At 37.5% G+C, this 12,697-nt stretch overlaps 1 protein-coding gene and 1 long non-coding RNA gene across 10 annotated transcripts in view; one reads left to right on the top strand and one right to left on the bottom strand.

Moving 5' to 3' along the window:
- Positions 1-10,792, top strand: part of CHST9 (carbohydrate sulfotransferase 9) — a 236,415-nt gene extending 225,623 nt beyond the window's left edge. For all 3 annotated transcript variants that reach the window (XM_041754036.1, XM_041754028.1, XM_041754044.1), the window contains one exon: positions 7,627-10,792. In XM_041754036.1, the coding sequence (XP_041609970.1) occupies positions 7,627-8,718 (1,092 nt within the window). In that variant the 3' untranslated portion in view covers positions 8,719-10,792. The remainder of the gene's footprint in view (positions 1-7,626) is intronic.
- The window catches only part of LOC121490411, a 270,965-nt gene that overhangs the window by 91,137 nt on the left and 167,131 nt on the right, over positions 1-12,697 (bottom strand). The gene's annotated exons all lie outside the window — the stretch shown is intronic.

Here is a 12,697-nt window from a genome sequence, read left to right as displayed (position 1 = left end):
TTTGTTTTTGTTTTTTGTTTTTGTTTTTGTTTTTCTTTTTTTGTTTTTTTTGTTTGTTTGTTTGTTTGTTTGTTTGTTTTTTGCCTCCACTCTTCTACTCCTCCAGTCTGATCAATTTCCTAAATTTACCTCAAATAATTCCCTTTTTCTGCATTCTTACTTCATAGTCTGGGTTCCTCTCCTAAGAATTCCACTTGCCGACAGCTGTACCTCCCTGTCGCTCCTATAATGTTCATTCTCAGTCCCTGCCTTATGGAAAATCCCTGTCATTTACAATGTAAAGTCTAGACTTTTTATATGGGCATGAGGAGTCAATCTCAAACCTACTAGCCTCTCCCTTTAACTGCATCTGATCCCTCAAGTGTCTGCTCATTGCCAGCTTATATAGTCTTTACCCGCCCGCCCCCCCAGCCCCGCCCTGGCTTGTTGACCTACCAACTCCCAGTATCCTCCCAGATTCATCCCAGGTGGCATTTCTCCGTGTGATTTACCTCAAAAACTGTCTTCAGAAAAACTAAATACTCTGGTCTCTGTTCCCCAATACCCTGTGTATCCTTTCATTATGGCAATTATCACATTTTTTTCATAAACTGCTTACTTTTATCAATCCAATTAAACTTTGGCTTCTACAAGGGACTGTAAAATTTATCTATTTTGTCTTTGTTTATACAATGCCAAACACAGCATATAATAGTAGTTCAATATATGTGTGATGAATGAATGATCAAAGTCCTTGAGATACCTAATAGCATAATAGCTGATAAAGTCCTACAGAAGTATAATACTTATCAACTGCATAAAACCAATGTAAGTTAACTGCCTGAATAAAGGGAAGTACAGGAATTATGTTGCTCTTTACCTCAATTAAATTCAAAACATATGTTTACTCAAGAGACTATTCTAGATGCTAGTGGAGGTTCCATAGATTTATAACACTGTGCACTGTCCTTTAATATTTAAAATAAATGGGAGAGGTAGTCACCAGAGCAACTAACCATAACAACTAACCAGGGTAAAATAAAAGGTGCTCAACAAAAGACTTAACACTCAAGTCAGGTCAGACTTGTCCTTATACCCTGCTGTCCCAGGCTCTACTAGCATGCTGCTGAGCCTTTGCCACCGTGGTAATAGATTAGTCAGTTGTGTAATTTTTGCTATAAGAATATCAGCTCCCTATGGGCAAGGATCATATTTGTCTTATCCAGCCCACCATCCTTGGCATCTGGCTCTGTGTCTATTGTGTGGCAACAAGTCTTCCAAGTTTACTACAGAGTTCATGAATAGTCCACAGTGTTTTTTTCCCATTGGATTTCTTTTAATACTCATTTTTTCATCTGTAGTAATCTATCTTTTAACTAAATTGGCAAACATATCCATTCTTCAAAGGTATTTATGGAAAACTATAGCTTTCTGCCTTCGTGTACAATTTAGCTGTAATTAAAAGAGTTTCCCCAATGAGAAAACCAAATCACAATGTGAGCTGGAATAAAGTCTCTTTTTTCAGGTGGTACAGGCTAAATGCTAACGTTGTTTTGAAAAGAGCAGAATCCCTTGCTGGAGTCATGGGTAGTGTTCGAGGGAAGAACAGGATTTTCTATCAGTCTAGGAGATTTGGAAAGTCCCAAGCAAGGGGGAGAACATGAGTGGAGAGTGGTGAGAGCCCGATGGAAGCAAGCAGAAGACAGTATGTGTCAAGACAGGAGCGGAGCACTAAGTAACAAGCCCAGTGGTGACAGGCTACCGATGCCAGCTAAGAGATCCGAACTTGGGTTTATATATAGTTGAGCCAGTTCCAGATTTTAAGGGATGAAAAGTAAAATGTTTTAGGAAGACTTATTTGGCAATAATTTTCAGGGAGCCCAATTAGTAGGGTACTAAAGAACATCCAATTAAGAGATAATAAATTTAAAAAAATTTTAAAAGACATTATGAGATGTAAATTAACCAATTTACTTTCTGATTGTTAAAGCATCTCTTAGATTTTGTGAGTGGGTGGCCAGAATGTAATAGAGCCATTTCAGAAATAGAAAAAAGCGCAGGAGGAGCCACTTTGAGAAGGAACAGGATACGTTTGGCTTTATAGACATTTGTTTTGGGGACAAGCAGAACAAGTTGTCCTGAGGGAAAATGGCGATGTAAGAGTCTACTCTTTTTATTACTGTTGTTATTATCAGCATTATGATGATGGTGGTGGAAATTCATTAGTATAAGCCTCAAATTTAAAATAACATCATCTCATAGCCAAATTATGGAAGTGCCCAAGCATCCATCGACAGATGAATAGATAAAGATGAGGCTTTATACACACACAGAGAATATTATTTAGCCATAAAAAATAATGAAATCTTGCCATTTGTAACTACATGTATAGATGTAGAGTATAATGCTAAGTGAAATAAGTCAGAAAAAGACAAATACCCTATGATTTCACTCATATGTGGAATTTAAGAAACAGAACAAATGAACAAAGGGGAAAAAAGAGACAAACCAAACAATGGATTCTTAACTCCAGAGAACACACTAATGGTTACCAGAGGTGGGTGGGGGATGGATGAAATATGTGATGGGGGTTAAGACTACACTTAACATGATAAGCACTGAGTAATTTATAGAATTCTGAAATCACTATACTATACACTGAAACTCATGTAACACTATGTTAACTGTATTGGAATTAAAATTTAAAAATTTAATAAAAATATTGATTAAAAAAAGATAAAAGACCATTAATCTCGATTTTAGTAATGCAAACCCCTCAGGCCTGGAAAGCCTTTTCTGTAAATTGAGGGAAATGGATTGGCGATGGGGGTAGGGAAGGAGGCCACCACACCCTAATAATGGTTTTTATAAGGTGAGTGATGGTGAGATAAGGGGTGCTAAGAGAAGGTCAAGTGACCATCCAACAAAAAGCCCCCTGAGATGTCGTTACTTACAATTAACCCTTTGTCCACCCCTTGATTTAGTCAGAGCTGAGAAAACTAGTAAACTAACAGGAGACTGAAATTTCAATGAACAATGAACCTATCCCTCATGCAGTTAACTCTCTAGCCAAACTAGTCATTAGAAAGTAACTTGGGGAACATGGACTTCCATGTGGTCTGTGTGAGGGTTGCTGTGACATCCCCGCCCGCAGCAGACTATTTGTGTCTACTCACTACACTATTCACACCCACCAGATGTGATGTCTTTCTCTCCTGGATGATCTGAGATGAACTTTTTTTTTTTTTAACTTTAATTTGCAATACTCTAGTTGAGTGGTTCCTCAAATGCCATTACTGCCTGCAGAGTGCCTGGGGAGCTGGTTTAAGTTAGAGACCAGGGTCCCACCCCCAAAGATTCAGTGAGGCTGAGAAGCAGACTGCTGGCAAAGCCTCCCAATGGTCCCAGGAAGCAGGGAGTGACTTTCAACCAATCTGATTCGGCAGGCAGGTGAGGCTGCAAGCCCTCCACGCCTACCTTAGCATGAACAGCTCTACAGGTACCTATTTTATTTGTGTTCTCTTCTGCCAAAGATTTGTTTGAGTACAGATTTTCAACACCTTGACAAAAGCTGGTAAAGTATTTATCTAACTTACCTTGACTTTTCAATTAACACTTTTTGTTAACAAGGTTATAAAACAATTGTTTGGAATTTCCCATGGCTTTTTCTATATGAAACCTGGCTGGCCCCTAAGACTCTGCTTACCTTGTACCTTCTCAAGTAGATACAACTTTATTTCCTTCCAAACAATTATTTGGAAGCCCATCACTAAGGTAAAACCACATTTACTGCAAGAAATAAAGCAAAAGAAACTTCTATTTTTTGTGAAAATCTTTTTCCTCAGTCATTGCTCTCCAATATAAGTGAAAATTTAAATTTCTGAATACCGTATTGTCCAAGGCACTCCCTGATTTTTTAAATGTGGAGTAGTCATTGAAAAGAAACTGAATTTCTCCTTCCACCTAGTATTTCAAGAAAATCTAAAATACCCCAAGTAAAAATTATTTGTATTTTAAAGTGACTATTTGTGCATGTACAACTCTGATTTTGTGTACACAAGGAGGATGTCTTGGTTAAGTGCAAGGAGTCATCATACATGCACTGTTTTTCCTATGTAGAATGACAAGCTGACACTAGTCTCTCTGATTTAAAAAAAAGAAGAAATCGTAATCATGATACAATTAAGATATAACCACTATCAATGTCTAGGAGGAGTTTTAAAAGACCATAAGCTGGCATTGGCAAGATCACCGTGGTAGGCTTTGTTGTAAATTTATTTATTATTTAATTAAATATGGTATAAAGGCTGGTGGGAGTGTAATATAATTGTGTAAATAAATCCTGATAATAGAGAAATGTACAGAATTTTTTTGTACCGTATCTTGAAACTAGTGAAATAAAGAATCCACCTCTGGTTTTAAAAAGTCACATTTGGTCATTCAACAATTATTTATTGATCATTTTCCATGTGTCAGGCAACATGCTAGGTACCAAAGATCCAACAGAGAACAAAAAAAAGGTAAGTCCCCTGCAGTCATATTCTAGTGCAAAAGAGGTGGGAATAGGGGCAGAGAGCATAGAAGTAAATAAATGAAATCATTTCCCATCGCAATAAGTGCAATGAGGAAAATATGCAGCATTCTTATTCAGGAACCTTATATGGGAGAGAACCTGAAAGGGGAGCATAATTTAGAGACGGTAGACAGGGAACACCTCCCTACAGAGGTGACTTCCTAAGAGAGAATAGAAGAACCAGGCTTGCTGGCTGCTAAAAGCTCCAGTAACATAGTGAGAAGTGGTCAAAGAATTGCAAAACTGTAAGTAGCAATGAGCCGCAAGGTTAGAGGATGGTTGGCAGAGAGATGATGGAGGTGGCGCCGGCTGTGGTGATGTCAATGTCTCTATGCAATAAAGAACACTTCTTTTATAAGCGAGGTGGTCAAGGAGCTGAGAGTTTATTAGGTGTCAGAGTCACCACACTCAATGACAAGAAGGGGGATGAGAAAAAAAGTCTAAGCTAGGAGCTAAAGTCTTCAGTGCATGAAGTGAAAAGATCATGGGTAAAGGCAGGCAACAGCGTAAGGATGAGGAAGGGAAGTTCAGCAGGACACATGTACTTCGCAGAAGCAGGAGCCTTTGCCAGGGTACATGTCCTGGAAGCAGCAATGAGGTACAAGGAATTAGTTCCTTGTCTTCTGGCCTGAGGGACAAGTGGTTCAAGGAAATAAAGTTGTATCTACTTGAGAAGGTACAAGGTAAGCAGAGTCTTGGGGGCCAGCCAGGTTTCATGTAGAAAAAGCCATGGGAAACAAACATTCCAGAAGTCTCTGGAGATTAAAAGGGATTTTGATGACCACAATCAGAAGGTCCAGAGAGCACAGTGGAAGGCTGATTTCATTTTTATTCTTGTCAGTGGGGCAGGGAGAGAACTAATTAGGGTACATGTAGAGACACACAAATTATAGTCTGGATAATAATGGACAGCTGAGGAATCTTGAAATTTACTAGGTCACCGGGATAAAGCATTATTACTACTACTATAAAATAATAATAATAGCAATTATTATTTTATAGTTGTAGTAATAGAAGTAGCAGCAGAAATATATTGACGGTTTTATTTCAGGCCTATGCTAAGTACTTCCCATGCAGCCAACCAATAACCCTATGATCTTCCAAAGCTCAAGTCAAATTTCAGAACATGTGTGAAACTTTATGAACTTCAGATCATTCATTAAAGTAAAGATGGATTTAGGGCTTTGAAGTCATCCTGGCAGTCTCTGAGAAGATAGGAGACAAATGGTTTTAGAGTTGAAACTATAAACATTTGGGTGAATGTTAAGGAAGATTTGGGCAGCTGTTTTATGTGGCTACTCAAGTTAGTGTATGGTGATCAGGGGTTACTCATACAATCTTCTTGCACTAGAAAGAAGTGCTCCTCACTCTCACCCCACCTCATATAAAAGCTCAGCCAGTAGGACCATGATGCCTGGAGATAGCGCCCATCCACAGTGCTTTATATCTCTACTCTTTTGCTCAATTTGCTAGGTCCTAATCGATCTGGAAAACCTATTTCCATTTATTCATTCAACAAATATATGAGAGCAGTTACTATAGGCTATTGACCATTCTAGACACTGGGAATACAGTGATAGCTAGATGGATGGATGGGTGGATGGATGGATGATAGATAGATGATAGATAATAGGTAGACAGATAAAAGATATCCTCTAGGAAACTTTCCCCACCACTCCCTCCAACACTAGGGTGGTGGCCCCATGCATTATTCCCATAGCACATCATTTATTCATTAGTTTTTTCCAATAACATGCTGAAAATTCTATATGTATATCTCTCGGCCAGTCTTCTCAACCATCCTTTTTAAGTCTGAGTGATATCATGTGACTTCCCTGCTCAGAGCCCTTCAAAGGCTCCCTAGTTTACCCAGAGTAAAAGCCAAAGTCCTTATAATTTTCATCCCTAAGAGAGGATACCACATTGTAAACCCTGTCTTCTGTGTCTTCTCTTATGCAGTCATTGCAGGAACTGTAGGAAGGATGTAGTCAGATGAACAGTAGATGGTAGGTAGGCTGATTAATCTCACTGAGAAGGAAACTTTTCATACAGTTTTATATAGAAAAGCATCAAGTAAACTTTTCTGGATTCCCTAATCATTCTACATTTGGGAAGGAGGAAAGGTTTCACACGTGAAGGAAACTGTATGATTATAGTTTTTAAGTTATTATGATAAATGAATTTTATGAAATAAAACATTTTCCAAAGGAAAAAAAATATATTTTTGCAAGTGCTTGGAAAACTGAAATGGTCATGGGGATTTTATAATTACCCTTGCTACAATTTTAAATGGTAATTTATTACTTTGAACTCTTCTGGGCTTTATAGAATACCCCAAAAACAACAACGAAAATTTCAATCCAAATACAGCTACATTTTGTATCTACATTCAGTGCACTAACTAAATCAGTGCTTGTAGGTAATACCCTTCTGAATAGTGTAAGAATCATTGACCTACAGGATGATGGAGTACATCCTATTGTCTTACAGGCAAAGCCAATATGAAAATTCAGGACATTCTCCTTTCCATCTTGTGGTTGCCTTGTGTGTGTGTGTGTGTGTGTGTGTGTGTGTGTGTGTGTGTGTGTGTGCGTGTGTGTGTGCGTGTGTGTGTGCGTGCACGCATGTACACCCACACATTTTTGAAGGTTATATAATTGATAATCACAGATAATAAAGATAGTATGAAAACAATAACTGACTTGTTATGATCAAAGACTCAAATCAATACTCATAGTTTTATCCCAGTAATACTCAGATAATTTACATGAGAAAATTTATTAATGTAATGCAGCACATTAACATCAAATGAATGATAACATGTAAGTAACCCAAATATATATAAAATGTGAAACTTTGATTCAGAATGATGCATGGATGCCATTTTTCATTGTTATATTTTCTCTGAAGAAACTTACTACAAAATGTATATTCAACATGGTCTGCTAAATTGTTTTGGCAGCTTACAAAAAATGTGCTCTCCTTGAGAGTATTCTAAAACGAATATGTTAAGATTCTTGTACGTCCCCATTTGTAAATATGCTTTCAACATTTCTCCTTCTCCATTTTAACAGAATCCCAAGTTCCACATAACTGAGGATCTCAAGGAAGAAAAAGAAAATCTTCAGCTCAACTCAGAGAGGCCACCTGGGGTCTTAAGGCAGACCAGCCACTCACAAGGAGAAGATCAAGCTTTGGGTAAGATCACAGGGCCACCAACAATTAAGCTGATTGAAAGACATCAAGGAACTAGGACTGTTTTTAAGAAGTTCAGAGAAATGAAGTGGCCATTGGACATTCACCCTTTAAACAAAAGTTTAGTCAAAGACAATAAATGGAAGGAAACAGATGTGGCCCAGGAGACACGCAGGTCTTTTCTTCAGGAGTTTTGCAAGAAATATGGTGGGGTGAGTCGTCCTCAATCACATCTTTTTCATATGGTATCCAGGATCTATGTGGAAGATAAACACAAAATCTTATATTGTGAAGTACCCAAGGCTGGCTGCTCCAACTGGAAGAGAATTCTGATGGTACTAAGTGGGTTGGCTTCCTCTGCATACAATATCTCCCATGATGCTGTTCACTATGGGAAGCATTTGAAAAAACTAGATAGCTTTGACTTAAAAGGGATATATACTCGTTTGAATACCTACACCAAAGCTGTTTTTGTTCGTGATCCCATGGAAAGATTAGTGTCGGCATTTAGGGACAAATTTGAACACCCCAATAGCTACTACCATCCGGTATTTGGGAAGGCAATTATAAAGAAATATCGGCCAAATGCCTGTGAAGAAGCATTAAATAATGGATCTGGAGTCAAATTCAAAGAGTTTGTCCACTATTTGCTGGATTCCCACCGTCCAGTAGGAATGGACATTCACTGGGAAAAGGTCAGCAAACTCTGCTATCCGTGTTTGATCAACTATGACTTTGTAGGGAAATTCGAAACTTTGGAAGAAGATGCCAATTACTTTTTACAGCTTGTTGGCGCTCCAAAAGAGCTGAAATTTCCAAACTTTAAGGATAGGCACTCTTCTGATGAAAGAACCAATGCTCAGGTTGTGAGACAATATTTAAAGGATCTGACTAGAACTGAGAGACAATTAATCTATGACTTTTATTACTTGGACTATTTGATGTTTAATTATACAACTCCATTTTTGTAGTTTGCATTCATTTTCTAAAACCCTGTATTTACTCCATGATGATGGCCTCAAATCAGCTAACTGTAATTTTACTACAACTCTCTGTATGAGAGAGAATTTAACTAAGTGCAGTTGTCTTGATTTAATGAAGATTTTTACCAAATAGTATGACACCAATTGGCACAAAGCTATAGGAAAATGTACAGTAAGAGACATGTAAACAACTTGACTTGCTCTAAAATGTTTGGGAAATAGCTGCTTTTGCATTATGGATTATATTATAGAAGCAATAACCTAGCCAGCTGCTACATTAGCTTCAACAGCCTCTTGCAATGATAGGAAAAGGGATCAAAAATAGCATGACTATATGTCCACATCCTGGAATTTGTTGTCTAAAGTGCATGGATATATTTTTAGCAGTCTGTGACATACCACTCGAAACATTAGAGAGTTTTCTTACACCCTGGAAATCTTTCTATCGACTGCAATGATAAATCAATTTTGAAATAATATTTTGGACCTGGGCATTTAACTTTAGATTGGAAGGCATTATGTGATTTACAATATGAGAATATAGCAGAAAAACCAGCTGAGGCTATGGCTTTTTATATTCAACAGCCAATAAAAAATGCACAACATGCTAAGATCAAAGCAACAAAAACAACATTCCTCTTCCAGAAAAACTTAAGGGAATTGATCCTGTTTTCTTTTGAGCCCTCTGTGAAGAGACAAAATGAACATAACCACTAAAGGTCTTCACTTCTGAAGCAGGCAGTTGAGAAGTTTAAGCCTCTTCAGATATAAATGTGCTCCTAATTCTGGTTTAATTGGGCAGGGGGGAAATTGTTTCAGGATGGAATAATCATCAAAAACAAAAGTTGCCACTCTGAATATAGGCCTCAAACAATAACAAAGTTTTATAAGAATATTATTTGAATCAAAGCATCATGTGCATAGCTTTCTACGTGAAATGTACTCTAAGAATAGCTTTTGTTTCCAGTCTAATTACTAAGCTTGGGAATGACTTTTTTAAGAACTCATATACCACTTCAAATATAGGTTATATTCTAGAGAGTAAATAAAACAAGAGTCCCTAGAAACATTTTTAATAGGTGCATGCATAAACAAATTACGATAGTTTCTTTTTAAGTTTAAATATACTAACAGAGTCAGGTACCATTGCATTCAAATATTAAATCAAAGTTTTTGGAAACTAGGACCATGTGTCACTCCTATCAAAAATTGTAATGCATTTTGGAAAATTTTTCCAACGGACCCTAAATTTGAAGACATTTTGATGGGGAACTTATTTTAATTGGTTGACTATTACTTTGAGTTAAGAAAACCACATGTCAAAAAAAAAAAAGAAAAAGAAAACCACATGTCTTTCAAAACTTGTTTAAACGCCACTCTCAAACATGTTCCTCTTCCCAAAAGATCATCTCTTCTCGTCAGTAAATATTCAGTAACATCTCTCAGAAAAGTAGGTATTAATATTTAAATATTAATAGACCAAGATAGTTACAGTTGTTCTTATTTCATTCCGATTTTCCATTTCATGGTTGAGTATTCATGAATTGCTTCACTCTACACATGCCTGCCTTGTCCCATCTGTGTCTCCCAAAGAGTATGTAACTACAGCAGGTTCCCAGATCATAAGTAGTAAACCTTCTAAACCAATCTTTTACTACTTTCCACTCCATTTACTCTTGCCTCTAGACCATACACTTAAGCTGTGCTCTCTGTTTTTAAGGAGTTTTACTCTAGAATAATCTAAATTGTGTCATTTAAATTTTGCTGTACCATGTAAAGTGAATTCCTTGTAACTTGGAGACATTGAAATTATCTTTTTATAGAGGAAGAGAGGGAATAGAAACTATGCCAAGAAGCCTGAAATTTTCTTCCTAGACTGCAAAACACACACACACACACACACACACACACACACACACACAAACTAGTTTTAGATGGAATCTGCTATAAAGTATACAAGCAATTTTCTCAACACTATTCCTACTTATAAAGAAAAAAAAAAAAACCTTTTCATCACTTTGGAAGAAAAAAATGGAAACTAGTGTCCTATCTCTCTCTTATTAGCATTTCTTTTTTTCTAAGATTTTATTTATTTATTCATGAGAGACACACAGAGCGAGAGGCAGACACAGGCAGAGAGAGAAGCAGGCTCCCTACAGGAAGCCTGATGTGAGCCTCGATCCCGGATCCCAGGATCATACACTGAGCCAAAGGCAGACGCTCAACCGCTGAGCCAGGTGTCCCTCTTATTAGCATTTCTAATGAACTTGAGAGGATGGAATATATATGGGATATATATATATATACATGCACACACAAAAAAACATGTATACACAGACAAACATGTATGTATATGTATGTACACACACACAAATATCTATAATGCTATTTGGCACTGGTGGGAGAGAAGAGGGCTGGGATGCTCTCTATCAAAGCTGTTCTATGCCTTTCACTGTATATTCTTTCCTTTGCACTGTGCCTGTGTAACCAGAGGTGGTCATTGTGTTCCAAAAAACTCCAGTACCAGCAGCCTTGTGTGGCTATGAGTTCCAGAGGCCACATGTTAAAAAGGTTTTATGAAGGGACACCTGGTGGCTCAGCCGGTTAAGCAGCCAACTCTTGATTTTGGCTCAGATCATGACCTCAGGGTCCTGAAATCGGGCCTCATGGGGGGCTCCACACTCAGTGGAGGGTCTGCTTGAAGATTCTTTCTCTCCCCCTGGCCCATGCTTTCTCTCTCTCTCTCTCTCTCTCTCTCTCTCTCAAATAAATAAAATTTTTAAGGGGGGGGAGATTTATGAAGAAAGAACATGTTTTTTTATATACCTACTCTTCTTTTAAATGACTTTTGTTCATGGCAGGGCCAAAGAAGCCAATCATCATCTTGGATTCTTTGTGTGATGTTAATTACCTTTTCCATTTATCATTTCTGAATTATTCTGCTTTGCAGACCAGCTCACATTCACTGTTGTCAGTTCTCTCTGTGCACAAGCCCCAAGTGTGAGCATCACTGCTCTTTTGGACAGTCACAATTTCATGGATTTAGATTCCTAAAGGCAAGTGACCAAATCTAGGCTCATCTTCCAGATGTCCAATGTTCACATTCTAACACTATCATGCTTTAGGTATAATTATAAGTCCTCTAATTAAACCCTAAGGATCCTATTTGTTTTTATAGGCAGCAGTAACAACCCAGGCAGGCCCCTTCACTCTGTTATTCCCCTGTCTGGAATTACTAGTAGAGTAAAAGTTGACAATTAAATCCAAAATTACAGTTAGTTACCGTGGTAAACTATCTATGGATATGTGTGGTTGCTGTGATTGTGCCCGGGGAGCTGCCATAAATTTCATTGGAAATGCATGTACAGGACACCCAACTTTCTAATTTTCTTACACGTGTTTGGAAAGACCCATTAAGTCGATGGAAATGTGTGGCCACTTGCTAAATTCTCTAATTTCACAGTCTATAAAATATTATCTAGCAATTCAAGACCTACTTGGATATCATTTATAATCAGGAAGAGGAAAAAATCTTTTCCACTTTACTTATGAATAATTATTCTTCAAAAAAGTATTATCTCCTAAAATATATAGTGTTTAGCTGAAAAGAATATATAAGCAGATGCAGGGAATTTTGAATATGAGTTCCCTTTGAAAAGATCACCAACGGAATTGGTAGGACTTGGAATTCATAGGCTGAGGCTACTTGGTCTCTCAAGGCATCTTTAGCCTCTAGACTTTCATGGAATATGGCAAAGCAGAAATTCTGCCCATGGCTAAGATCCTCAACATGCTCTGAAATTTGAAAGATAGTTTCCCTTAGGCTCAATCACCTGAGGACCTTAGACCAAGGCTGACTCAGCTTAATCTTACCTCTGGGGCCACACCTTTTTAAATCTCAATCATAATCATTATATTAATACTCATGATCATAATCATAATCAAATGTTTATTCATTTATTTAATC

This window comes from Vulpes lagopus, chromosome 1 (genome assembly GCF_018345385.1).
Source record: "Vulpes lagopus strain Blue_001 chromosome 1, ASM1834538v1, whole genome shotgun sequence".
Lineage (NCBI taxonomy): Eukaryota > Metazoa > Chordata > Mammalia > Carnivora > Canidae > Vulpes > Vulpes lagopus.
This window is presented reverse-complemented; position numbering and strand designations above follow the sequence as displayed.